At 48.3% G+C, this 26,919-nt stretch overlaps 8 protein-coding genes across 8 annotated transcripts; 4 read left to right on the plus strand and 4 right to left on the minus strand.

Annotated features, from left to right (window-relative positions):
- Nucleotides 1–431: 431 nt before the first annotated feature.
- ABOM_000961 (uncharacterized protein) lies at nucleotides 432–2,780 on the plus strand (the record flags this gene model as incomplete). Its single annotated transcript, XM_022528091.1, has 5 exons — nucleotides 432–824; nucleotides 898–1,271; nucleotides 1,327–1,392; nucleotides 1,446–2,022; nucleotides 2,082–2,780. The coding sequence occupies 5 exons, from the start codon at nucleotides 432–434 to the stop codon at nucleotides 2,778–2,780; spliced, it is 2,109 nt and encodes a 702-aa protein (XP_022394241.1).
- Nucleotides 2,781–4,031: 1,251 nt separating this feature from the next.
- Nucleotides 4,032–5,986, minus strand: ABOM_000962 (acyl--CoA ligase; the record flags this gene model as incomplete). Its single annotated transcript, XM_022528092.1, has 5 exons — nucleotides 4,032–4,103; nucleotides 4,157–4,323; nucleotides 4,378–4,471; nucleotides 4,524–4,809; nucleotides 4,920–5,986. The coding sequence occupies 5 exons, from the start codon at nucleotides 5,984–5,986 to the stop codon at nucleotides 4,032–4,034; spliced, it is 1,686 nt and encodes a 561-aa protein (XP_022394242.1).
- Nucleotides 5,987–6,588: 602 nt separating this feature from the next.
- Nucleotides 6,589–9,262, plus strand: ABOM_000963 (uncharacterized protein; the record flags this gene model as incomplete). The annotated part of the gene is made up of 7 exons (XM_022528093.1): nucleotides 6,589–6,714; nucleotides 6,778–7,008; nucleotides 7,075–7,129; nucleotides 7,185–7,734; nucleotides 7,794–8,202; nucleotides 8,282–8,771; nucleotides 8,832–9,262. The coding sequence occupies 7 exons, from the start codon at nucleotides 6,589–6,591 to the stop codon at nucleotides 9,260–9,262; spliced, it is 2,292 nt and encodes a 763-aa protein (XP_022394243.1).
- Nucleotides 9,263–10,172: 910 nt separating this feature from the next.
- ABOM_000964 (uncharacterized protein) lies at nucleotides 10,173–10,535 on the minus strand (the record flags this gene model as incomplete). Its single annotated transcript, XM_022528094.1, has 1 exon — nucleotides 10,173–10,535. The coding sequence occupies one exon, from the start codon at nucleotides 10,533–10,535 to the stop codon at nucleotides 10,173–10,175; it is 363 nt and encodes a 120-aa protein (XP_022394237.1).
- Nucleotides 10,536–13,790: 3,255 nt separating this feature from the next.
- ABOM_000965 (GPI anchored serine-threonine rich family protein) lies at nucleotides 13,791–14,766 on the plus strand (the record flags this gene model as incomplete). Its single annotated transcript, XM_022528095.1, has 5 exons — nucleotides 13,791–13,842; nucleotides 13,903–13,981; nucleotides 14,052–14,177; nucleotides 14,269–14,576; nucleotides 14,639–14,766. 5 exons carry the CDS (start codon nucleotides 13,791–13,793, stop codon nucleotides 14,764–14,766), a joined length of 693 nt encoding a protein of 230 aa, XP_022394238.1.
- Nucleotides 14,767–15,454: 688 nt separating this feature from the next.
- ABOM_000966 (fungal specific transcription factor domain-containing protein) lies at nucleotides 15,455–17,528 on the minus strand (the record flags this gene model as incomplete). The annotated part of the gene is made up of 4 exons (XM_022528096.1): nucleotides 15,455–15,889; nucleotides 15,946–16,234; nucleotides 16,286–16,715; nucleotides 16,769–17,528. 4 exons carry the CDS (start codon nucleotides 17,526–17,528, stop codon nucleotides 15,455–15,457), a joined length of 1,914 nt encoding a protein of 637 aa, XP_022394244.1.
- Nucleotides 17,529–18,150: 622 nt separating this feature from the next.
- gem1 (ERMES complex Ca(2+)-binding regulatory GTPase GEM1) lies at nucleotides 18,151–23,361 on the minus strand (the record flags this gene model as incomplete). Its single annotated transcript, XM_022528097.1, has 7 exons — nucleotides 18,151–18,287; nucleotides 18,343–18,418; nucleotides 18,489–18,686; nucleotides 18,749–19,034; nucleotides 19,121–20,363; nucleotides 21,418–23,292; nucleotides 23,352–23,361. 7 exons carry the CDS (start codon nucleotides 23,359–23,361, stop codon nucleotides 18,151–18,153), a joined length of 3,825 nt encoding a protein of 1,274 aa, XP_022394245.1.
- Nucleotides 23,362–24,173: 812 nt separating this feature from the next.
- ABOM_000968 (SYLF and SH3 domain-containing protein) lies at nucleotides 24,174–25,639 on the plus strand (the record flags this gene model as incomplete). Its single annotated transcript, XM_022528098.1, has 4 exons — nucleotides 24,174–24,216; nucleotides 24,309–24,412; nucleotides 24,495–25,558; nucleotides 25,618–25,639. The coding sequence occupies 4 exons, from the start codon at nucleotides 24,174–24,176 to the stop codon at nucleotides 25,637–25,639; spliced, it is 1,233 nt and encodes a 410-aa protein (XP_022394239.1).
- Nucleotides 25,640–26,919: the final 1,280 nt, after the last annotated feature.

Raw genomic sequence — 26,919 nt, forward strand, 5'->3', positions numbered from 1 at the left:
TGGCCTCGTTGGTTTCAGTGTAGGTGCTGACTATGATCATTCTTCACGGTTTAATCGTCAATCTCCCACCGTATCAATCCCGAGGTTTTCAACCAGACTACAGCGACTGGAGGAGCCAATAACAGCCTCGGAACCCACGGTTAGCGGATGTCGGATGTCGGTTGTGGAATGACCGAGCAGCCCTATCTACGATGTCAAACAAACGATTGTATATAGGGCCATCAGGAAACACCAGGGCATGATGAGACGCAATCAAAGAATATTTTGCGGCACTTTACTCTCTGGGGACAACTTAGTTCTCAGCACAGCTAACGTGTGTACCTACCGGTCGTTGTTTTTCACTGTTCATCGAAACTGAATTAGCATTCTCCAGGACATCTTTCGCCGAATCGAATCGTATCAACCTCCTATCCTGTTGCCCTCTTGGCAAAATGAATGCAGGACCAATGAAAAGACCACACACCACACTTCCCCCTTCGTGGGTCACCAAGCTGCAACCCTCGAAACCACACGGGCCAGACCTCTTATCCTCCGAAAGACAGAACTCGGTTATTGATCCAAATATTTTGGCGAATTTGCTTCATACAAAGGAAGCCGTGGAAATCCAACGTCGCGTGTTGGAGGTGCTCCAAAACGATGAAGTGTTCGACAAAACTGGAAATTACTTCGGTTCGAGGTTGGAGCAATTCAAGACCTCCCTGTCCCGAGGCAAAAGACTGCATCAACTCCAACAAGCTTATCACTGGAATGAGCAAGAGTTCGCATGTGCCCTCGAGCTCATTGGAGATTCGACGGCATACGCGATCCATTGGAAAGGGTTCTTGGTAAGTCTGACAGACCATACAATATGGCGGTTAAAATTATGACTTTGTATCACGGCCTCCTAACAGAAAGCAGTCCGGCATTCGCGAGCAAGGGACTCCCGAGCAGCAGGAGTTATTCTTGCGACGCGCTGAGAAGATGGAGATCATCGGCTGCTTTTGTCAAACTGAACTGGGCCATGGCTCCAATGTGCGGAAGCTCGAGACGACTGCCACCTGGGATCCCTCCGATCAAACATTCATCCTTCATTCACCGCATTTGACAGCTTCCAAGTGGTGGGCGGGGACTTTGGGTCGAACAGCAAACTATGCAATAATCATGGCACAGTTGATTATTGCAGGCAAGGAGTACGGGCCGCATCCGTTCGTCTGCCAGATTAGAGATCTAGTCACTCATGAGCCCCTGGGTGGGATCTACGTTGGGGATATCGGTCCGAAGTTTGGTTATAAGTTGGTGCCCGTGGAAGCCTCGCGACATGTGATTTGTGACTGATGGGTTTCTTAGCATGGTGGACAATGGTTTCTTGCTGCTCAACCAAGTCAAGATCCCCCATGTGAATATGCTTGCGAGGTAAGTATCTAAGCACCAACGTTGGCAATTCAGGATGTTCATCTGCGCTCCAGGTTTTCCCGAGTCGATCCCAAGACGAATACGTACATTCCGCCCGAGTCGCCTGCCCGTATTTATGTTACACTGACAAAGATTCGATGTGCGCTTGTACTGGAATCCGCGCGTAATATGGCGCGTGGCCTTACCATTGCCATACGCTACAGCGCCGTCAGATGTCAATTCCAAGACCCTGCCGGCAATCCTGCGCAAATCGGAGAGACGCAGGTCCTGGATTACACGATGGTACAATATCGACTTTTGCCTTTACTTGCCGAGTCACTGGCGTTGAACTTTACGGGACAAGCCACCATCGCCTTTCACGGTGAGACTAAAGACACAGGAAAAGTCGGCCAGCCTGGCAACAGCGCAGACAGCCGCAAAGAAGTGCTCGCGGAGCTCCATGCGACATCTTGCGGCCTGAAAGCTTACGCCACCAGTGCGGCTGCTCAAGGCTTAGAATTATGTCGGCGGGCTTGTGGCGGTCATGGATATTCAAGTTTCTCGGGTATCGGGAATGTGTTTAAGGACTACGTTGCTTCTCAAACTTACGAGGGCGATAATTTTGTTCTGGGTCAACAAACCGCGAATTATGTAAGGTCCGCCAGCGAACCCAGACCAAGAACTTCCAACTAACTTCTCCTCGCGTATAGCTGCTGAAGCAGGCACAAATGGTCGCTCAAGGAACCCCATCGGAAAGCATCGCAGGAAAAAACCTTTCTCGATACGCCGCAGTGAAGAACGAGCCAATCCGGTTCAGCTTGGATAGTGATGGAGACTTAGTTGCAGTTTTCGGTTGGAGAGCGGCGTATCTCACGTTCAAGACGCTCCAGCAAAGCCTTATTCCAGGCAAAACCCGGAACCAGCTCCAGGTTGCCATGTGGAAGCTGTGTACAGCTCATTGCCAATTCCTGGTGATCCGAGGATTCTACGAGCGGCTGGCAGTCCTCGCGTCAACGCCAACGCCCGAACCTCAGCTAGGTCCGGAAGCCCGTGAAGTCTTATGGAAGCTTTTCCGTCTGTACGCGGTCTTCCTGATTCAGTCCGAGCCCTACGACTTTTTTGCCTCGAAAGCGCTCCAAGTTGAACAGTTGGAACACGCAAACACCGTCATGTTTATGCAGCTGCTGGCTGATATAAGGCCCCATGCAGTGAAGCTGGTGGACGCCTGGAACCTGCCGGATTGGCTTCTAGATAGCTCCCTCGGCCGCTATGATGGCCGAGTATATGAGGACCTTTTCCAACGTGCGACCCAGTCGAATCCGTTGAATCGCATTTCCGTTGATCCGCGCCCATACAGTTCTACCATTATCAAGGACGAAAGCGTGAGTGGGGCTCGCAGCAACCTCTAGAAGGGGCAACGCAAATACACCAACCCCACAAAGCTCTCAGGCTCACCACGCTGATACGAGAAATGTAGTGCCCATATACAATCAACTCGAATCGGGCGCCAGGGATAAAAGGACGAGCGAGATCAGCTCAATGGCACTATCAGAACGCAGCAGCACAGGTAGATCCCCGGAGACAGGGGATACTTTCGTTCCGCGGGGATTAGTCATGTTATGCCCATAAAGGCTGTAAGATAGGGCCATAGTTAGCAATTTAGACCCGTTATGATGTCTCTTGGTGTGTTGGTATGATCGATCCGCTTCGCAGTATTCCGAGATGTACAATCACCCACCTTTGGGTTGAAGTACGTTTCACGATCCTACGAAACCCCAAGGATGAGACATAAGCCGCTAAGGAATTTTGCATCCTTAGTAATCTGGTTCGACTCGGTATAGGGTGTAGAATTTAATCCTGCACCACGCATTCCTGGTCGGCCAAAGATACATCAATATCTTGAAACGCCGCAAGACCAGGAAGAAGAGATGTTTCCCGTGTCAACGGTTTGGACCCATGTGCTCCAGCGGATGGGCCCATGGAAAGAGATCGGAACGCGGCCAGCACTGGACGCGGTTCTTGAAAGATTCACAGAAGCGACCACAGCCACAGTAGACATTCATACAGGCGTCCGCCACCCCGAGAACTGCTGTGGCAACCTACCACCGAGCTAGAGATCCCACGATGTCGACGACTTCTTAAGGTATATACATCGTCTGTCTTTCCTGTACAATAGGTTTAGCTACTATAATAACTCACAGCACAATCCTCAGATTAGGCTTTCTGGTTATTAGCCTATGTTTTACCGCCATGACACTCAACCAATACAGCGTATATCTTTTGAATAGAGATCTATTCCTAAACAACTTATCACATAGCCTTCCAATCGCCAAAAGGATAGGGATAATTCTCCAAGCCGCTTGTACTGCAATAAAATACTTCATTCGTCCTTGAAATGGAATATGGCACATGTCCTGGAATATGAAATAGAAGGCGAAGAATCCACGCAAAAGGAAACGGGGACAAGAAGTGAAGAGCAAAAGAAATGCAGTGGATTGAGCGATCTGTGAGGAAGAAATCTCAATCTTCCTGGGGACAAGAAACAAGATCTACAAGGGCCCAGAGAGGGCCCCTATAAGAGACTCTCAACAAAGGAAGCAAACGAAAATAGTACTAGAAACATCCAGTGGCCACAAACCTCCTATCTCATCAGCAATGCTTCATAGTCTTGCCGAAACTGGCCTATCCTTCACGGAACGTTCACGGAGAACCCTCCGCAGAATCTTTCCTGTCTGCATGGAGTAAGCTCATCGGGCCACTCGATAAGAAGGCAGGTAGGACTTACCGGATTCTTTGGGATTGCGTCAATGAAGACCACACCCCCTGTGATTCTCTTGACTTTTGATACCCTTTCCTCCACAAACCGCAGGATCTCGTTTGGAGATACTCTAGCGCCCGGTTTCTTGACAACGTACGCGAGTGGACGCTCATCTTGGTTGCTAATATGGTCTTCTGTTAGTGAGCCCTAACTTCCAGAGGTGGCCAGATTCACTTGCTGCTTTACACCAATGACGGCCGCGTCTTGTATATCCGGGTGTTCCAGTAGAACTGATTCTAATTCTGCAGGAGCAACTTGGTTTCCCTTGACTTTGATGAGTTCCTAGACAGAACGTCAGTAGGAAATCCACCGATGGTACATCAACTCTCCATACCTTCTTCCGGTCAACAATCATGTATTTTCCGTCCTCGTCTCGGAAGGCAATGTCACCAGTCTTCAACCATTTATCATGCGTAAACGTGTTTTTCGTCGCTTCCGGATTCCTCCAGTATCCCTTCATTAAAGAAGGCGATTTGACCCAGATTTCGCCTCTCTGCCCTGGAGCTACTTCCGCATTGCCGTCTTCATCCATCAACTTGATAGAACAGTTCGGGAGCGGTTCCCCAACGGCTGCTGTCTTGGACACCTCTCCTTGATCCCATCCACAGACCATCATAGCCCTGACGAGTCCCCGTTAGCGGATGACTGTAGAGAATCAAGGACCGACACTACCCGAGACGCTCTTACACAGCTCGGGAAATGCGGTTAGGAGGGGCTTAGTGCAACTTACTCAGTCATGCCGTAAGTCTGCTTGATGTTAACATTACCTGCGGGCCATAGTCTCTCAACCTCCTCGCAGATATCTCTGGAGAGAGGAGCTGCGCCGGCTTCCACTCTCTTTACACTGGACAGGTCGAACTTCCTCGACTGGATCAAAGGGTGCTTCGCCATTGCAACCGCAATAGACGGGACCAGGAGAAGCGAAAATGGACGGTACTTCTCGATATTCGCCATGAATTTCAACAGATCGTATCGTTTCATGACATAAACTGGCTGCCGGCGGGCGGGCACGGCGATGGAGAACAACACCATGCCAAGAGCATGGTACATCGGAAGATAACACAAGACAGGGTAGTCTTTTGCCTGCTCTTCGTTGAATGGATACTTGGGGTCCGCCGCGTGTAGAGCCTTTTTGGAAGCCAGGTCTGATATCACTGTTGCATGGGACATTTCGACCCCTTTAGGCAAGCCTGTGGTCCCGGAAGAGTATACAAGAATGATAGTCTCATTCAATTCTTCTGGGGTAGAACGTTCTTTCCAGGAAAAGGCATGGCCCGTTTCACGGTCCGCAATCAACTGGCTCCAGTGTTTGATGTCGCCAGCTGGCTTGCCGTCGCCATGGAGATGTTCATCGTCGAAAACGAACAAGTTCGACAAAGGCAGCTGCACTGCTTGTGCGGCTTCCCTCGCTGTTTGGATGCTCGTCGGGGTCGCCAGGACGTAGCGTGCTCCAGTGTCTTTCAACTGGTAGATGAGCTCCCGGGCAGTAAAAGTAGGGTTGGCCCCTGTCACGATCCCCCCGGCCATAATGACGCCCATGACTGCCACAGGCCAAAATATATTGTTCCCCGAGAATACAATCACTCTGTCTTGCGGCTTGAGGCCGGCCTGTTGAAGCCCGGCGGCAAATCGTTTCGCCCATAGGAAGTACTCCGCAAAGGTCAGGAATAACGAGTCCGGTTTTTCAGTATCAACGAAAGCCAGCTCGCCCGACAGAGTTGCATTAGGCCCACCAAACACGAAAGAAGGCAAGGAGATGCGAGGGATGTCCACCGACCATCTCGACTGGTGTGGCATCTTGGGAGGTTGTTCGAGTTGAATTCAAAGACAACAAATTCGAAGAAGGCTTGGTTACTTGCTGTCAAGTAAGGACAGAAACAGCATACATGCGAAAATTCGCGATTTCAATCTGAATAGATATGAATGTAAATATTCTACGTATTGGTTCTCGTACTTCCGAGCGAGTGCTCGGCATGAGCCATCTGCACATACCAGTGTTTTGGAAGCCGATGCCTCGGAGCTTCGGAATGTTCTTATATTGGTAAATGACTTGTCCATTATTTTACACCAAAGGCTGGGACATAAATGGTCCTGATCTGGGTGTATTGTGAGTATTGCTTCCTCGGCAAGGCATCCAGCTGCTCGCCTGCTGCTCACTGAGCCAGCTTCCGACGGGCCGGCGGAACATCGATATTCGAAGTATGGACGAGAGCCGCGAATCGAGGGGAACAGAGCTTGTCAGCAAGGGATCCAAAACAGGGTTCAATGATTTTCTTATATCTTACAAATGCGAGCCGTGAAATACAGAAAACGTGAGTAGACTAAAGACACGGTCTATCGGATCTGGAGTCTCTCACTACGCCGCATTCGTCGCTCTTCCACGCACAAACACATCCACCATGGCACTTCAGCAATTCATCAACCAGACTGTCATCATTACCAGTTGTGGGCATGGTCTGGGGAGGGACTATGCTGCCTTTTTTGCATCGGCAGGGGCTAACGTGGTTGTCCACGACACCGACGAGGTACGGAGCTACATGTCATTCCTCACCGAGGAGTGTCCTGTTCTAGGTCTAACATAATAACAGATACTGGCAACAACTATCGCGAGGGATATAAGGGCGACCGGAGGTGTTGCAATTGCGAATTCCTCATCGCTCCAGAACGGGGACCAAACTGTCGCCGCCGCGCTCGCTGAATTTGGACGAGTCGACATCCTGATCTACAATTCGCTCCCGGAGCATGACCGGAGGTTTGAGGGCTTTCACCCTCAGGCCGGGAGTTCGGACTTTGGAAAGGCATTCAAGGGATTGTACAAGGTAAGAATTCCCCAGTCTGCCCGACACGCAGAGGAATTGCTGACGGTTGTCATCGCTACATCCTAGACCGTCCATGCCGCCTGGCCTATATTCAGAAAGCAGAAGTTTGGCCGCTTCATTAGTACCGCTGGGCTTTACGAGCTGTCTACTCCCGAAGAACATTTATCATATTCCAGTAAGCTGCACATACTTCCTGCCGAAAATGCATTGCGAGGAACTCTCGTTCGGGAAATTCGACGCTAACAGCTGTATTACGACAGTCGCTAGTTACGCACATCTTGGTTTTGTGGAGACTGTTGCCAAAGAAGGTGTGAGCGCAAACATTCTGGCAGCAGCCATTGTGACCGGGACCCCTTTTGGTGGCCCAAGTGGATATGAGAAACCCGACTGTGACACCGCTGTAGGCTTGGTGGCATCACTGTCCCATAAGCAAAACACAAGAGCAACTGGGTCTATGTACCATCTGCGAGGCAAAATTTGCCACGCATTGCGATGGGAGCGGGCCGGGGGTGCTGGGCTTAGACTTGATCAGAGATTCACCCCCGGGGCGATTCTTGAGAAATGGGACGAGGTAAACAATTTCGCAGACGCGGAGTACCCAAGAGGTACATCAGATGTTCTATCCATCTTAAGAAGAGCGGCCGATCTCCCAGAAGACTATAACAAGGAAGGGAAGAAAGTATCCTTGCAGGGAAAAGTCGCCATTGTTACCGGCGCTGCAAATGGGTGAGTGATTCGAAGTCATTTGATATAAAACCATGGCTAAAGTGATCTCTCCTTATTAGTCTAGGACGGGAGTACTCACTGCTGCTCGCTAAATTGGGAGCGAAGGTTGTAGTCAACGATATCCAGGATCCTACCTCTGTCGTTTCTGAAATCCATGAAATTGGCCAGCATGCCATTGGGGTCACAGCACCCGCACAGAATGGCAAAGAAATTGTCAGACAGGCTGTCGAAGCTTATGGGCGTGTTGATATTATTATCAACAATGCTGGGACGGTAAGGGACAAGTCCATCGGCAAGATGACGGAGAAAGAGTGGGACTTTGTGTTCAGTGTCAACCTTGATAGCACTTACGAAGTCATCAAGGCAGCTTGGCCACATATGGTGAAGCAAAGGTATGGACGAATCGTCAACATTACTAGCACTAGTGGGATATATGGTAATTTTGGACAAGCAAACTACGCAGCCGCTGTAGGTTTCTCACGCCCGAAATACATCGCGAATTCTGTTGGCCCTGATATGCTAACGCCCAATAATTTGATTTCACCAGAAATGCGGCCTCATAGGATTGTCAGAATTTCTTGCCGGTGATGGTGCAAAGCACAACATCATCATGAATGTGATTGCTCCCACCGCAAGCACTCCAAATCTTCTTTCCATCATGCCAGGCTTTCCGAAGGACCTTAAACCTGCTTACTGCGCGCCTATGGTTGCCTTGCTGTGCTCTGACCATGTCCCGTTCCCATCAACGGGCGGCGTGTATGAAGTCAACGGTGGCTGGCAAGGGCGAACAAGGCTTCAAAGGAGTGCTGGATCCCCAGTATCCTTTCGGCCAGACCAATCATTGCCAGCAGGGTTGGACATGATTGGAAACTTTGAAAAACGTGGCAGTTCATACCTTGAAGACGGACCTGCAGGGCATCGACATCTCATGGACATCCTGAAGACAGCGCGCGCCGTGGAAAAGATAGCGGCCGGGCAGGCTGCTCGTGGCCGGGGCAGTGTTTATGAATACAACCACAAGGATATTATTCTTTACAGTGAGTTCACGCATGCCTCACCTGACTAGCTCTGGGAGATATCTGACGCGTATTCTCAAGACCTCGGCGTTGCGGCCAAACGCAATGATTTGGCTCTTGTTCTCGAGACGGATCTGAACTTTCAGCCGGTACCCACTTTTGGGACCATTCCATCCTTCTTCTCTCGCTTGCCCGTCGAGTTCAAAGAGATTCTGCCCAAATGGAACCCACTGGGCTACGTGCATGGAGAGCAATACCTCGAGATTCGCAAATATCCAATTCCCACTGCGGGCAAGCTTGTTACGCATAGCCGACTCCTTGAGGTGGTCGACAAGAAGAAAGCAGCCATTGTTACCTTGGCTCACATCACACGCGATGAGGCTACAGGGGAAGATGTGTTTTACAACGAGGTCTCTCTTTTCGTGAAAAATGCTGGTGGGTTTGGCGGCCAAACCAGCCCCGTCTCAGCAACTCAAAGACATACAATCTCCCACAACGGGCGCCGGATTTGATATGTGAAGAGAAAACTTCCGAGGAACAGGCGGCACTATACCGGCTGAGTGGTGATTATAATCTGGGGCATATAGATCCCGCTGTTGGTAGGGCTGTTGGGTTTCCTGCCCCGATTCTACACGGTCTCTGCTTCTTTGGTATTTCGGGGAAACATATCCTCCAACAATATGGCCGATACAAGAGTATCAAGGGCCGCTTTGTTGAGAGTGTCTTTCCCGGACAGACCCTCCGGACCGAACTGTGGAAGGAGAGTAAAACAGTCACTTTTCAGACAAGAGTAGTTGAAACGGGCAAAGTGTGCATCGCGGGTGGAGGGGTGGAGCTATTGACTGATAGTCAGAACAAGCTGTAGCTACATAATTCTAGGAACTGTATATATTTATATACCAGTCTAAATACTGCAGCTGTACCGATAAACAAGGATATATTCGATTATAAAATATAGAATTCTTTTTTTTTTTAAAAAAAAAAAATAAAAAAAATGTGGCATAGGATCCTGACACTTTGACGAAGCTGGGGGAGAATATGTTCCTAGAATCTAGATGATACCCATACCGGGAGGTTATTTCTATCTGTCGAGTCCCGGGTTGGACCGGTCACTCCATAGACTTGTAGTCAGTCCTCCATGGTCCACCACATATTTGAATATCAGTTCGGTATGAAGGAATCGTTCAACGAGGGTGCTAAAGAGGAAACAGTGTCCATGATCCTACTAAAGTATCCTAGGAGGTGCAAAGTATCCATTCATAATAACCAAGTTCCAAATTCAATAACTAGACAGAGAGGCCTTCCTGGATCCCACCATTGTCTTCCATAAGCTTTCAGACCCTCGACGCAAGACACGACAACAACACAAAAAGTCCGCCGCCAGGCAGGCCAAATAGAGCCGTAAGCATGGATCTCATCCGTCTACTTCGATCCCTTCCGAAGACGCTCGTTGCCCCCAGCATCTGGAGTCCCAGAAGTAGATCTGTCCTTGCCATCAGGCATATCACCGGAGCTTGAATCGTCATTGTCTCCAATATCAGGGAAGTTGTCGAAGATTGGTGGCCACTCGGTGGGCCATGGGAATGGAAATTCCCCAGAATCATCGTCGTCACCTGGTGGCGTAGTGGGAGTCGGCCGGGGTGTGGGCGTCGGCGTCGGCGTCACAGTGGTAATGGATGGCTCTTGCCAGTTCTTCCACATACGCCTTTCGTTCTGTGGCTTATGAGGGACTGCGAGGACTGCGGTGCATAGACCGAGAAAGAGAGCGATGCTTTGGACTCTCATTGTTCGGGATTTAGGGCTATGAGAACTGAGGGTTCCTAGGATACAGGTTTAAGAAATACAGAAGATGGTATAAACCCTGAGGAGAGACTTGAATGCCACGGTATGAACATTGCGAAGAATATCAGACAGGAGCAATCGCTCTGTTTATATATATGGAGAAGGCCCAATCCAGGGTCCTGCGTCACAGTGGGAAACAGGCATACGTAACCTCACTATTACCAAGAAAATGCCTTCCGGGATAGTCCGTCAATGATAAACTCTTTTCTGTGAAATGGATGGTATGTTTGCTGCCTATTTTCTGCATCGTTTCTGGCTTCGTCTCTCACAGCAATCCAAAGGCTAAAGTCTGGACGAGCGTCGACTCCAATGGACATGACGATCGAGCAAATAGAATCCAAAGGCTATCTCCGTAAGGTAATTTAGTTGAATATCAAATAAATAAGACTGGGTGGGATGCTTGATTATTGTGCAGCGAAATATGCTGATCCTCTCACAGCCGTAAGTCACTTGTGCTGGTATACGTGTGCCACAAGCTGGGGCTGGGGATACTCGTGGAGTTTGTCCAGGTCGGCAATCACATATTAGCTGGGGCTTTTCAGCTGAAAATAGCATTCAAAGGAACTTATATCGTTACACATTTCAAACCCGACGAAGACAACCTTTCACCATGAAAGCTAACGGCGCTACTTTCGCTCCGATGTGTAGCAATTCGCCAACCCTTGAACAATAGGGAGTTAAAAACGAAGAAGCTTTGAGATGTGTTTTCCCTTTACCTTAGCCTTTTATCGAGCATCTCAGAAGATATAGGTTGCGAGAAGTAAATGCTGTGGTTTTGTTATTTAGTACATACTTCCAACAGCCCCGGCATCTAAATTCAATGGATCCTCCGGCTGGCGTACTCCTGTGTAACCAGATTGCTAATCGCCGGGAAAACGGTCGTCATCATGTGGATAGATATTTGTCCGAAATTCGAAGTGACGTTGCGTGAAACGAATAGCATAAGGGAACATGTCAAAAAGTCATACAATGCTTGTTCTGGCATCCTTGCCTCGAGATGTTGAGACAAGAGGGCGAACTTTGATATCTGTGGGCGAATGATGGCCATCTGCGTCAGTCTCAGCTTCAATTGTTGTCGGCTGCTTCGCTTTCCTGTCTTGTTTCTTCTTTTCTCTGGCGAATGGTGAATTCCGTCAAGGCAACCAGATACTGCGCCTGGGAACTACACCGGATTTCCATAATTTTAGGGTCTAGGGATTTACCTGGAGTTTAATCACTTACTGTAAATTATCTTGCGTAGGATCTCTATTGTATCAGCGCTTCTGGCTCCCAAGCCAGCCAAAAAGATGATGGATGTTTTCATTGTCCATGTGGTCCATTGCATTCCATTACCAATATACTTCATATAAAGCCGTCGCCCTCAGCCCTAGCTGATAGCTACGGACACAGCTTACTGACACCCAAAAGGTCACGGCCATCGGGTGCGTAGCTGCGTGGCTCGAGGAAGAATCGAAAGACAAAGTCAGCAAAAATGAGTGTGCGGCAGACAGCTAGAGCTCTTGAGTTAGCATATTGCGCGTCCCTGAACAGTGTGCAAGAACCATTTACGTATACTGACGTCGTCGTGTATGAATGTAGGCGTAAGCACGGTAAAGATTATATCTATACCAGAAAGCCTGGTGACTTGATAAGCATGTAGTGCTATTATTAGACCCTAGCTGATAAGCAAGTCATCCAAATCGCGACAAGATACACCGCAAGAAGCACCAAATGCAGCAGAACCTGGTAAGAATGATGCCAAGAGGATCTGCAACCTCGCTTTTCTTCAACTAAGAATAGCATCATGTTTTACCCGTCCGGAATGTGTCTGGAAGAGCGTGCAGAGATAAAAGTTGCGGTGACTTGGGTGGCGTGCTCTAAGTCAATATGGATTTCAACCAAGGACAGCCCTAAGGTTAAAAGTCGATAGCCAAAAGCTAAGTTGGGATATCACATCTGACATATCGTATTGGCATTGGCTGCAGATGATGTGTATCTTGTGCGTTCGGTACCCGCCCCAAAGTCAATGAGTCTAGTTATCAAGACTCAGAATGAACCGTTCATGGCATGTTGGAAAGTGGACTTGCCATTGTAGGCAATAGAAAATTTTAATGCGCCAAGTGTACATCGCCGAACAGCCCAGTCGGCGGTGAGGGTACAGGGCTGGGTTGTACATGGCAGGTTTTGTTTTTTTTTTTTCATTTATTTTTGATTAGGCAACGACCCAACAATAATAGCCATTGTCATGGTGTTCTTTGAATTGCAAGCGTGGTTAGAAATTTCTGGCTGCAGAGATTACTAGTAGTGACCATATACGGAGGAGTAATGGAAACTTCTCGTGTATAACAGGCCTCATTGATAGTAAACTCTTTTAGCACTTGCAGCAATGCGGGATCTGCAATCTTTTCGCATTATCAAAAGTAGATAGATAGTTAACCTCCTTGATCCAGCGACACGGCTTACGAGGATCGTCAAAGTCTCCTTCGGCGTGTTATTTGACTGGTTTCAACCTCCGGCCGGCGATCGCAAGGAGAAGACAGGGTTATTCTATAACCTGTAACCTCGATATAATATCAACAGGGCACAAATCCATGGCTGTTATTAGCTATTCAATCCTCTTCCTTGGAAAGGGCCGTATCCCTACGAGCGCGGAACCCGAGCAGTGACACCGGGGGCCTGAGCTTGTCTCGTAGAGGAACATAGAAAGAAAAAAAGAGAGTAGCAATTTAGGCCGCAGGCACTATTGAAAACAGGCCAATGGTATGTGTCAAGAGCTTCATAAGTCTTGAAGTTCGCCCTAGATAGGAAGAAGTGAGAAGGCTGGGAAAGACAGATCACCTGTGCCCCTCGCGTCAAGTCCAACGCATGCTGGACCCTAGTCTGTGCTTGCGACGTGCTGCACTCATCGTGCCCCAACATAGTGAAGCTTTCCTCCTATCGGTAAGCCCCAAAGGAGACTACAGGAGAGAAGGAGGAAAATGAGGGATCAAATCCCAAAGTCAGATTTGGTCATTGATCTTCTCACAGGCTTCTTTTGCGGTGTGCCAGAATCGTTATATAAAGTCAGCTTTTTGTCCTTCAGCCTTCATCATTTGTTCACTCAATCGCTAAATACTTAGTTATACCTCTGCATTTTAGTTTCTTTGATTGATTTAAGTCGCTTGTCTTGTGATACCCTTTATATTTTTCTACTTACTACAGCCTCTTAATATCTTCGCAATGCGTTTCTTCCAGATCGCTTCGATTGTTGCCTACGCGGCCTCTTCCCTCGGTATGTGTTTTGTCACTTCCTCTACCAACTTGGGGGCAACGTTCTAATCCTGAAATCTAGCTGTCACCGTCACTTCCCCTCAGAACGGGGACAAGGTTGACTTCAGCAAGCCTTACACTATCAAATGGACCACTGTCCCGTATGTACTCAGTTGGACTAACACTGACGGGCGAAGCAATGGAAACACTGACTTAGATTGTCTCTGATAGCTCGGACCCCGAGCAAGTCAACATCGTCCTCAAGAACCAAACCAGCTCCGAGAAGGAAATCGCCAAGGACGTCAAGACCTCGGACGGCAAATACACTATCGACAAGATCTGGGACATTGAGACAGGGTGTGTCCATCCTACGAGCGGGACCTAGAATTCCTATGCTCCTCTCAAATTTGAACGTGAAGACAGACTAACTCTTCACCTCCCTAATTAGCGAGGGCTACCAGTTCAATTTCGTATCCAACTCGAAGAAGAATACCGGCATCCTGGCACAGTCGCAGATCTTCAATGTGACTGCTGTTGCTGACCCCCCCAAACCATGTAAGCAATATTTCAGTACTAAAATCACCAAAACACCATGCACCCACACCAGCACCAGCACTACAATCAAAGCAAAAACCACTTCCCGTCCCTGCATCATCCACAGCACTCTCAGCACCTCTAAACCTTCACCATCATCATCCCGTGCGCCATGCTCTCCGTCATCTAGTACCGCCGCCCCCTCCAACTCCGTGAACAAGGGTGAGTACGTCATGGTTTGCAACCAAATGGTTTTACTGACACAGCCCGTTCCCAAACAACAGCCTCTACTGCCACAAAATCCGCCTCGAGCACCTCCGCTGCTCCGACCGAGTCGACCGGCGGCTCTGCAGCACTTACGATTCCCGCCGCTGGCTCACTGATGCTCAGTCTTTTCGCCCTGGTGCTGTAATCGCAGATCCGGATCCGATACGAAAATGGACATGTATAACCTTGGAATTGACGCTATGAGGTAGTATTACTTCTTTTTGCTCTTTTCAATTTTCTTTTCCTGTCTATCTTTTCATCATGCCCTAGCTGTTTGGTTCATGAGATCACAAATTTTATGTATGTACGCAATCTATTAATGAAATTTTTTTTTAAAAAAAATAAAAATTTATATGCGTGGCTATCAATTCTTCTCGAATTGTTTTTATTTGCCTGTCTCGTTTATCTCTCGGCCTTATTGTTGTCCGGATTGGACATGTCATACGTGATGTTCATGGCAGAGGCAATAAGTATGCAAGGAGGGCCGGCACTCTACGTGCAGGCATACGGCCGTATAGAGTTTACTAGACTTTGCATGTACATACGATATGTGTGCATGTCGAACTTTGATTTTTTAGGACCATTCATTTTTCCCATTGATAATCCATACATAATGAACTTGATGCTGGCAGTTTTCTATGGTACTTGGTAGGCCCTCGGCGAACCCTGCATTGAGTGGCATATTTGAGTTTATATGTTGAGCTATTCATACCAAAATCATATACGAGTAATATGTTCGAATGATGTTCTAGTATATAGTACCCGATAGATCTCAGCCCCAGTTTCCATCTTAAGCTGGGATATAGCTTCAGAGACTCATCCTGGAAGATTCTTTAAAAAAGAAGCTCAGGTAGAGTGTTTTCAAATCCTAGGTCATCCAACCAGCTGAGGAAGTCAGCGCTAGTGCCAAAAGTCGCCAAGTCCGGTAAATCCTCAACACTCGCCAAGGGCATCACAGAGCCAGAAGAAGTTTCTTCAAATAGTCCATGGTCCTGAATAAGGTCTGGCAGTCTCTTTGCATATCGGCGCGAAGGCTGGTGGTTTAAAGTATCATCTAGTAATTTTGTTATGACTTTGTTGATATCCACGCAGGTCCGGTTAGTGTGGCTTATGGAAGGATCAGCACTACCAAGCCACGAGACGAAGACGCTTAGTTTACGGATGATCTCGGAGCGGGACGAAGAGCAGGGTACGGGGGTTTCTGCGATAGTGCACCGATGCATTTCTGTAGCAAGGACACCTGCAGGTGCAAGAGCATTGAAAAGAAGCTACGGCGTAGAGGTTAGATAGCTATTAATTTGACCAGTGGCAAGGCAAAACTCACAACGCAGAAGAAACGCTTAAGGATATTATTGCCTGCCTGCTCGCGGTGTTTCATGAGATCGTTGACCGCGGAAATTACCTTCATTGATGTGTCAAGGAGATCCTTCGTATCGTCCTGGTTTTCGCGGCTGCGGATCCGCTCCACTTGAAACACAGTATACAGGTATTCGAAATGTACGACTATAATTGCGACGCATGATAGGGGGCTTAGCACTTCCCAGGAGTCTGCGCTATAGTGATATTCTTGGGGAATTTGAGTCCACATCTGTAGGCACTGCTCGTAGGTTGTTCTACTAAATTGTTAACATTGGCTATATCAGAAAACGTCCTTGCAGCTATACCGGAGCTTCTCGGTGAAATCTGGCGTTCTTCGTCCTAGTGATAGTTCTAAAACTTGCTCAAGAAGTACGGATATCATAAAGCGCAACCTGAGTAGCGTTGCATGGCGAAGTGTGCCACTATGGACGCCTTTGATATTCCACCCGTCAGGCCCTAGTTGCTGCAATAGTGGTTCAAGAGAGTCATGGTGAAGTATTAAGTCGTCTTCTATGTCTAGTGGTAGACTTGTCTCGCAGTAGTGATAAGGGAGGCGAGGAGGCCTTCCCAGAAGGGTGGCCAAGTTCTTGTCCCAACGGTATGAAGTAACAAAAAGCCTCTTTCGAGTCTCAGAGATGAAGAAAGGAACGTCATTTTCGGATGACTGGAAGCGATGCAGACCCAGTGCATAAACATGAGACACCAGATCCCCAAGCAGCTCATAGCTTCGATGACCTAATCAAACTGTTAGCTCTGGCCGAAAGCTCTCAATTCTCTAAGTTTAGTACTTGTTTCTCCGAAAGATTCTGAGGCGAGCGCGCCATGTGTTACATATAACCATATCATCAAATCATTGACTGTATCAAGTTGTTTGCATATCTCGATGCATATGGTACTTGCTGCAATCATTTCTTCTGCAAAGACCTTGGCGGACATCAACCCTTGACCCTTGATATTGAACAGCTTCTCTTCGCTACTTAATGCACCTAATCCTGCGAAGGAAAATATGATACCGATGAATTCCCATCTCAAATTTGCGCCGGTGAACAGAGTGTAAAAGTCCCACGGGCTTGAGGTACTACGCAGATCAGGAAGCGGCCTGGCTGTATTCCGTGTAATCTTAGAATATATTTCTTCGTGCTGCAGATCCTTACCCCAGCCGTTTGTTTCCAAGTAGGTCCTGACCATTTTAAGAGGCTGTAGGATGAGTTGCAATGGGATGATAGTAGTCGGGGTTCGCTCATAGTGACCTATAATCAATTCTTCGTAGAGCTGAAAGGCAGGCAGTAGCCGAACCAGGCGTGATGCCACAAACCTATGATCATGGCTCCATCGCCCTCGTAGGACTGCATGAGGTATGGGATTTGGAGACAAGCCTGGTTGCGTTTCACGAAAAACTGACAAGAAGCTCGTTGACCCTAGGTAAGTACAGCTTAATGGGGATATCTTGGTGAGTGCACTGGTAAGGGAATGATCGGTGTCTTGGTTGATTCTTGTGCGAGGAGCCATATCAGGCCCGCCTGCAGAGACTTTGCTCAGCTTTGTCATAGGAGCTGGATGATAGTAGCACTGTGGTCGCATCAGAAAAGTCATCATCTTCTAGTTTAATGTCATTCTCACCTTTTTGCTGAGGCGTCGGGTGTCACATCTTTTACATGTAGGCCTTCTATGATCACATCTAATCTTCGATACACGACACGGCTCACAGGAGGTTAACCTTCCATTTTTCCTTAAAGTATTGACCTTCGAAACTTGATCCATTGCATAGAGAGTTGTTTCCCCGGAAATATTAAAGGAGCAAGAAAGAATGTGAGGAAAGAATAGAAAGTGGATGGGAGGAAAGATCAAGTAGCTGGCTTATCGGAATACATGTAGTCCGACCGGTACAGTTTTAGTCCGATCTCTACTCCGAGACGGAGTAGGCATGTGCACATTAAAAATAAAGTCTAAACTAACAGGTGTTAAGGAAATATACATTAGGAGGTTATTCTATTACTTTCATTACCAGTAGCACTATATTTTGGTTATAAAAGTTCGTTAAATTAGATTTCCTTGACCGCTACTATTAGGTGATATTCAAAGAAGCTATAAGTCATGTTCAAATGGGTATATCTAGTTACAAGTGTACATATATACAGACAACATTGGCTCGCATAACCGGAGAGAATGGCTACAATGAGCCCATGACCGAGTCTGCTATGCCCGACCCAGACCCGGCGGCACTGGTGCTGATCGCGGGCGACGAGGTGTTACCGTTGTAACTATCATTGATACCTTCTCGAGGGCGATCCCAGGTGCGAATGTGACCTTCTGCTGTGTCAGCTGCTGCTATATTGAAGTGACATACGAAAAGTATCCATACCTTCAAGAGAAGACGTCATGATTGAGTCTTCTTGGAAGCCCAACCAACAAATAGGGTCATCCCCGACGATTTTTGACTATTTGCCGATCAGTTCACATCAGCCTGATATAGAGACTAAGAATATGGCGGAAATTGTGACAACGTACCATTATTGGTGGTAATAGGGCTGTCCGAGCCCTAGGTTCTACGGGATGACGGACCGCAGAGTCATAATCACTGTAAGTGTCTGCAGTTCGTAGAGAATCCGACCTCATCCGGTTGCTTGCACTGTCGGCTCTGTGCCGATTGAAATGCTGTGTATTGCTTGCAATCATACTGGTCCGCTGCCGGGCACTAGCTTGATGCTGTCATGGCGTAATGAGTTAATCACGGGCCCCGGACAAGGATTACGCAGGGGTAGACGTACAGCTCTAGGGCGATGCAGCATGCCTACACTAAAATCCCACAGTAGCAGCCTGCAATCATCCCCAACACTCCCAAACCGGTATGTCCTCTCGTCACAACGCCATGGGTCGAATGCAACAGTAGAGACCCAGGAATTGTGCCCTTGGCATCGTGCGACGATCTTGCGCTCCGGAAATGACCATATTGTAACCAGATCATCTTGGCCACCTGTCACAATGTATTTGCCGTCAGGTGACCAGCAAACGCATATCAAGCCTCCATAATAACTACGGAAAATGTCTAGGACCCTATCCAGTTTGTTAGCTGGCCGCTCATCACTCACCATCTGCCCCAACTGAAACGAAGCAGAAAGCGCCAAGACTGTAAAACCTACTCTTCCTTGAGATAGTCCATCACGCGTAGCGATCCATCCTCTAGAACCACAGCCAGATGCCTTTGATCGGGCGAGAAGGCAAACTGGGAGATCCTCTGATTGGCAAGTTTCCACAACGCAACGGGATTCGTCTTCTGGTTTCTGGAGTTTACGGATTTCAGCACCTGTAGCGGTAGTCGACTAGATGCTTTGATCGCCTCTGCCGAATGATTGCTAATTTCAGGTGTGAAAAGCGCATCTTCCTTCTCCTTATCATATACGACCAATTGTCCATTTGCATGCGCAGCCATGAACATATTCTCTGACCCCGGAATCCATTTAATGTGAGTCACTGGAGAATTGCTGACAACTCCGTTCTTGTTGATCCGTGCATACTTCTGGGAGATAGGCTCGTACCAGATTATGTCGCCAGCCGACGAGCCCATAACAATGTCGATATGAGAAGAACTTTTTGTTAGTTCATTGATATCATGTGTCAACATATGCGCTTTGGTGAAGAGGATTTTCGCCAGCGGTTCCTCTTTATTCTTTGAGCTAAGATCCAACCATTGGAATGCCCGATTGATATTAGCGAAGGCGAACAGACCATCAGGGTTCCGATCATTGAGTCGTTTGGAAGAAGCTTCATGAGTGATGACCCGTGAGACAAATGACGAACTGCTCTTTATGATGTTATTCTTGGGCTTCCGTCTCTTCAAGCCATCCTTCGTAGGAACGGGCGCTAAAGCAGGGTTGCCATCTGCGAATGGCGGCGCCGTCACCTTCTCATTCGAGGTAAACACAGGGATCTTGTTTCGTTGGCCAACACTAACCAGCGATAGCTTTACGCCCGATGTTGGGGGTGTTGGAACAGTCGCAAGAGGATTAGGATTTACGACGGGGGCCTCCGAAGGATGTGGAGGAGGGGTTGCGAGGTGCAGGTCATCTTTGAGGCGGTAAGTCCCTATCGCAAAACCAGCATTAGCATGATACAAAGCTCGATAACACTGGAGCTCCGATGCGCATGAGGGACCTTGCGCCATGTCGCAAACACACCTTCTCCAACTTGCAGTGGACAACCACCCTCCGGATGGCTGATTATGTTGTTGGTCTCCACGACTGGAACTGCCATGCCATTCGACGCGCCAGCTGCGTACGCAACCGGTACGGTATAGCGAGGCGGAGGCGGGGGTAGGACGCTGGTTCGAAGTCAGCAAGAGAAAAGTCGCAACAATGCCGTCATCTAAGGAGAAGCGCAGCAAAACTAAAGCTTAAATAACTAAGTAACAGAGTGAAGCCAAAGCTAAATTAAACTGCAACAGCGACAAACCATGTGCCAACCAATCAACACGTTCAACAGAGAAACAGATAACAGGGTGAGGTATAGATTAAGGGCCTTGGAGGAGTGAGAGCCTTACAACATGGTTGCTACCGTGATAATAACCACAAATCAGCTAATGCAAATGAATCACTTGTGAGACAATGGTAGCTGCGATAGGCTAGTCACGCAATTCTGTGGTGAATTCTCCCCCCAGGGCACCCCGAATGGTGCTGCCCAAGGTGGCGTGATTTGGAGACTTGAAATTAGTTAATGAGAACCGATGAGGCCATGCACAATATCCCAAAAAAGGCAAACAGGACCCTCTAAAGCCTATCCTCAATTGATGATCGGTGTCCGGGGCTACCGGGGAGTGGTGAGCAGCAGTTTAACTTAGCAACGATGGGCGGAGAATCGATCGGAGTTCCGTTTGCAGTTGGGGACGCAGAGAAGCTATCGGGATTAAGTGCTCAACAACGACCGAGGAACAGGAAAAAAGGACTGTCTAGTTTACTGAACCGGAGAAAACGTCAAGTCCTCAGGGGAAGATAGAGGAGAGCGGAGAGCGACAAAAGGAGGGGAGGGCCAAAGAGCGTTCGTGAGGAGAAGCTTTTCTGGGGTTGGCCGCCGCTTTCTCGCGTGCACGAGGCGGATCCGTGGGGCTTCCCAACTGCTGTTCCAATGATTATCGGTATTCCATATCGTTCTCCGCTTTGTCTACAATAGCCTAACAAACACATTCTAATGATACCAGATCGGTACTGCCAGAATACGGAGTGAGTGCCCCTTTGGCACTTCGACCAAGGTACAGGGACAAAATTATAATGATAATGCTACAAGGAATATATCCATAATTCGGACGGTATACAGGTGCACTTTTCTCTCCCGAACATAAAAAAGCCAAATCTCTGCTCATTCATCGCCGATTGAATGAATGTCTTGGGTATCTTGCATACAGCGCCATAAAGACAAGGGCATCGCCCTCAAGTTCCACTTCCACTCACCCGTCGCCAAATCATTACCGCGGCTGCTCCAGCACAGACAACAGCGCCCAGTGCAATTCCCCAAGCCATCCATTTACCCTCAACGTCTTCCTCGCTCCGTGGAAACGCCGTGCTAGGCTCCATAGCTGCTTCAGCGATATGGACAAAGACCTCTTGCATTGAGCTCCAAGTCACACTGACATGGAGAGGTGAGCTGGGCATATTTAACATTGCAGTATATTCGTGCGGTTGATACTCAGCCCGTTGGGTAGTCCGATCGAGATCAGCCTTGAGAGCAACAAACACGCTTGGAAGCTCCTCAAGATGAGGGTATTTGGATCGCAGGTCGGGGATATACGCAAATGAATCGGGATCCGAGGAGTCGTAAGTGTACACAATCACGTCACACTGATCCAATAGCTTCACCTGGTTTTCCAATATGGCAGGCTCTAGCTCACCCAACTCGTCCAGAATCAGGTAACATTGTTTACCCCCCGGCAGCTCCACTGTGTTGACCGCAGTACGGGGTTGAATTGTAGGATGATATGTAGTGCTGAAGCCGCGCGCAAGGAAGGCGTCGAGAAGCGCAGACTTGCCTGAGCCAGGAGGCCCAAGGACATGACCGAGTACAACATTACGACCCACCCGCCCAGGGCGCTTTCTTCGCTTTCGTGGCCGAGTTACTTTTAATGCAGCCGTTGTAGAAGGATTGCTTCTGTCGGATGATTCAAATCCAAGATATGCCAGATATTCCAAGGTCGTTTTTGGGGATGTAAATGTAGTCATACTCCATTGCGCAAGCCAGCCCTGAAGTGTAACATGACCGGCTTCATTCCGAACAGTAGAAGATGGGAATGAGCCGTCTGCCCATGAAGCGGGTAAGCCCGGGGTTGGCGCAAATAACGACGCCAATTCGGCATCGTTCAATCCACCGTCGTTATCCTTGTCCGAGAGGAGGAAGAGATTCACGAAAAATCGATATCCTTCGGGGGAAAGCTCAGCAGACGCATACGGTGGGACCTCAAATCTGGGATGGAGAAAGCTTTCTTGAAGCGAGAGATTGTCAGTGTACTGGAAAGCCCGTAGTATGATCCAGACGGTTTCATGGCGCCCTTTCTCCGCATACATCTTGTTAAGATGTATAAAACCCCGGCAATCAATACCAGAAGGGGTCACAGAAGTTGGATGTGTCTTCTGGATGGTTTCTTTTATATGCACCAAGTCTTCCTCACTCAATGGCTTTTCGAAACATCTCATCTGGAAATCCTCGAGCTCCTTATCAGATAAATAACCATCACGGTCCTTATCACTGAGGTAGAAAATCCGTTGTAATGCCGCGACAGCTGCCGGTTTGAGAGCCGACTCCTTGGAGTCGAACAAGGGCGCAATTGGGTGGGTGACCGCCTTTTGACAGAGAAAGAAAGCCTCGTTCACATTGCGGTGTTCTCGCGCGCTTGTCCGAATGCATGAGTCGATTTCCTTGAATTCTGCCATCAACGGCAACATCTCTTCCTCGATAACTTGTGCTTCACTATGACCCGCGGCGAGATCGGATTTGTTGGCGCACAGTACCACGGGTACATTGACTCCCAAAGAGCGAAAATATGGAAGCCAGAATAATGCCACTCGTTCATAACTGTAATGATCTGAATATACAAGCAAAATCACGTTTGATTTCCGGATCTCCCTTGCCAGATTACTCCGCTCTTGAGGGAGAGCAGAAGTGTCCACCACGGTAGTTGTCGTGACATTCTCGGGGGTTCCGATCGTGGGAGGAATCGTGATCTGGGGCAAAATTGGCTGAATCTTGTTTGTCACAAAGACCCCTTTCACAAGTGATGTGATGAGACTGGACTTTCCAGTGCCCTCATCTCCGCAAACACAAATTCGCACTGGAAAGCGTCAGTGTCGCCTGTGACCCCAGCTAGTGTTATTGACAGTATCATCGCACCTGTAGCCATCTTTAACAAAGGAAGGCGGTTGAAAACGCCTTTTTCAAATCATTGCCAGATGCATTCTCCATAAAACGTCAATGCCGAACCGTAATCGGAAAAACGTAGACTCGAATGGTTGGACAAAGCTCTTTCGGTATTCAGTTGTTGTTACGGCGATCCTCGGAGGTTCGGCGGTGGCTGTGCCGTCTTGCAGCCTCAGGTTTCAACAGTTCGCTGGAATCGATTATTGATGTACTACGTGAAAGCGACGGCGAGTTGGCTTGTTTCGAGGTTCGCTGAGGAATGAATAGATTCTATCATATCGTGAGTGTAGGAAACTAATAATTATTTTGGTGCTACAATCTGAGGTTTACGTTTACAAACAATGTCATCGAAGAGAAGCTGATAGAACGGCCCAGCCACACTCAGTTACCAATCTAAACATACCGCGGCAGGCTGCTTGCGGAACTTGCGCTATTGATCATTTGAGCTATGGATACTAGTTGATTAACCTGGAAATAAATTCACCATCTTCTAACCTAAGACTTTTGTAGAAGTCTCTTCTTCGTCGATTCTTTGCTGCGGTGGTTTGTCTTAGTTGTAATCCCACCACTCAATTACAATCGGAACTGCGGGAATCTCGACCTTATTTTAATTTAACTAGTTTATAACTGTGAACCTGTCACTTAGTCAGATCCACCTCTCGGTCGTCTCCCCATCCGAACGGCGAACGGACTCCGCAGAATATCCTGCTATCAACTTCTCCGGCGCAATCTCCTAGAACCTCCTCCAATTCCTCTACCAACTTTACCCTTCAGGCTTTAGCGAGCACAGTCAAAATGCCTCTCGGGATTCATAATCCCTTGCCTTCGTCTTTGAATAGTATGTTTCATTTCACTACCTGCCCAAGTTTCCCCGCACTTCTCATAGAGGGGTCTTAAGAGTCCTATACTAACGCTGTTTCTGCACAACAGGCGAGTGTAGAAAGGCTGGTAAAATCCTTGCCTCATTTATCGACCCTCGGCAAGCTTTTGGTCCTGATAAGATCATTCCTCCCGAAATCCTAGCAGGTGCTAAGGTAAAGAACAATTTCGCAAACAAGAAGTTACAGCCTGTGAAAAAAAGAAAGTAGCGTCGGAAACTGACTAGTGTTTTGCTAGGGGCTTGCGGTCCTCACCGTTCTCAAGGCTGGTTTCCTAGGCTCCGCTCGATTTGGATCTGGCGTTGTCGTTGCTCGCTTGGCGGATGGCTCTTGGTCTGCTCCCTCGGCTATCGCAACCGCAGGTGCCGGGTTCGGAGGTCAGATTGGATTCGAATTGACCGACTTCGTCTTCATTCTCAACGATGCCGCCGCTGTCCGAACGTTTTCTCAAGTAGGAACTCTAACTCTTGGTGGTAACGTTTCGCTCGCCGCAGGACCGGTGGGCCGCAATGCAGAGGCCGCCGGAGCAGCAAGCACAAAAGGTGTGGCCGCAGTCTTCTCTTACTCCAAGACGAAGGGTCTCTTCGCAGGTATCAGCTTGGAGGGAAGCATGCTAGTAGAACGGAAGGATGCGAACGAGAAACTCTACAACAGCCGAGTGTCAGCCCGGCAGTTATTGAGTGGGACTATTAGACCGCCCCCAAGCGCGGAGCCGCTCATGCGTGTGCTAAATTCCCGCGCATTTTATGGCAACGGGAAAAACGGGGATGTGATGTACAATGATATACCCGTTTACGACGACCATCATGATGACGTGGTATGGGAAGGACGACGGGGAGATGCGTATGGACAGGGTCTCCGACGTGACCGCACAGGTGCCAATGATGTGGATACCTACGAGTACCGGGACCGACCCCGCCGCGCAAACACATGGGCCGATGATGTATACGACCGGCCTGCCGGGAGCCTGAGCCGCTCATCGACCACCCGTAGTCCTCGCAATGATACCTCTGACACATACAACCGCAGCCGAAGTAATACAGCACCGTTCGAGGAGGACTATGTTTATTCTGACCACAAGCCCAGCCGACCCACGGCACCGAAGCCTGTTTTCGGGCAACGGACAGGACAAGCCCCTTCTCTGCGCCAAGACCAGGCGATTGCCCTTTACACCTTCGATGCCGATCAAGAAGGAGATCTAGGATTCAAGAAAGGCGACATCATCACGATCGTTAAACGTACCGAGAAGAAGGAAGACTGGTGGACGGGGCGCATCGGAGATCGGGTTGGCATCTTCCCTGCGTAAGGAAACTTATTCTTTCCAATTAGCTCGGATCTTTGGACTAATCATCTGTTCTTAGGAATTATGTCGATACGGCTTAGAAATCCTACTGCCACCCCCTGACTAATGCGGAACGAAATCTAATGAACCAAGAACTCAAGCCCTCTTTTCCTCCACAAGTCCTTTCGTCTTTTCATGATTCACAATCGAACCGAAAGCGTTTCGGTCCATATTGCAGGAAGTATCATACCCAATTTGATCCGGAAATTCTTGTTTCAGCTTTCTAGTGTAAGCGGTGGTGTCGTCATTACGCGGAGTGGCTTGACCGGCGTGTCCGAGATAAACACATGAGGAACTTCAGGGATGTTTTGTATATCTGGATTTTGCCGAAATTCCCTGTTTGTCTGTCTTGTTTTCTTTTTCTTTTTCGTCTTATATTTTTGTGTCGTTCCATGTTCCTTGTTTCGTTTCCCGTGGTGTTGATAGTTTCCATTATTCTTGTGCATGCATTTCAAAGAAGTGTGGATTTGGCTTGCAGGTTTGGTTTTAGAATGAAAACTTCCCCTCTGCACTGTTTATGTCATTCATGGATTACATCATCTTGTTTCGGTTCTCCTTTTGATTCCCTCCTCTTCTCCTCGCTTGTGAAAGTTAGCTGCGCAGTGTCCAGTTGATTGGCTTCCTTCAAAGGAAGGGATGAAACAAAGGGACCGCCCACTTGTGACTACCAAATCCGAGCCATAGAGAGTCGTCACTGACAGGGCAAAAAGTCTTCAGCGGACCTTTTGCGCAAACGTGCGTGTACATTCCTAGGTATAGTTTAGACGGATTAAGCGATATCGCATTCCAACCGTACCTCTCGCCTATGTATTATCCACGGGGCAGGGCTTGTCACCCATAAATTCCTCCGAAGTCATCAGACGCTCTCAGCCAATGAAAGCCCTGGACTCGAAGCACGAGACCCGCCAAGTAATACTAGTAAAATGTAAAGAGGTGGCTAGCTAATGCTTTTCTCGGTTGTCAGAGGCCAACAAGGCTGAGAAAGGCATGGCAACATTCCCGATGATGGCTTGTTAATGGAGGTGGTGGACGGCTACGGACCTCCAGCCCTGCGTGTGTTCCCAGAGAACAAATGAGCTTTCAAGGCAATAAAATACTACTAGTGACTAAGTAGAGGGTTGTGAGCGCATGAACTTGATCAGGTGTCCAATCATTCTTGTCACGGAAACAGTGAGGTTCATTGATCTCCTACATAGCAGGGGGAAACTGTTAGGAGAGAAATCTTAAATATATATACGGATGTATGTGTGTATCATAGTAAATCCCTATCAGAGTATCAGAGGTGATAACGGTCGAAGATGAATGACATGTTCTTAGGAGA

Source organism: Aspergillus bombycis (assembly GCF_001792695.1).
Source record: "Aspergillus bombycis strain NRRL26010 chromosome Unknown contig00003, whole genome shotgun sequence".
Classification (NCBI taxonomy): Eukaryota; Fungi; Ascomycota; class Eurotiomycetes; order Eurotiales; family Aspergillaceae; genus Aspergillus; species Aspergillus bombycis.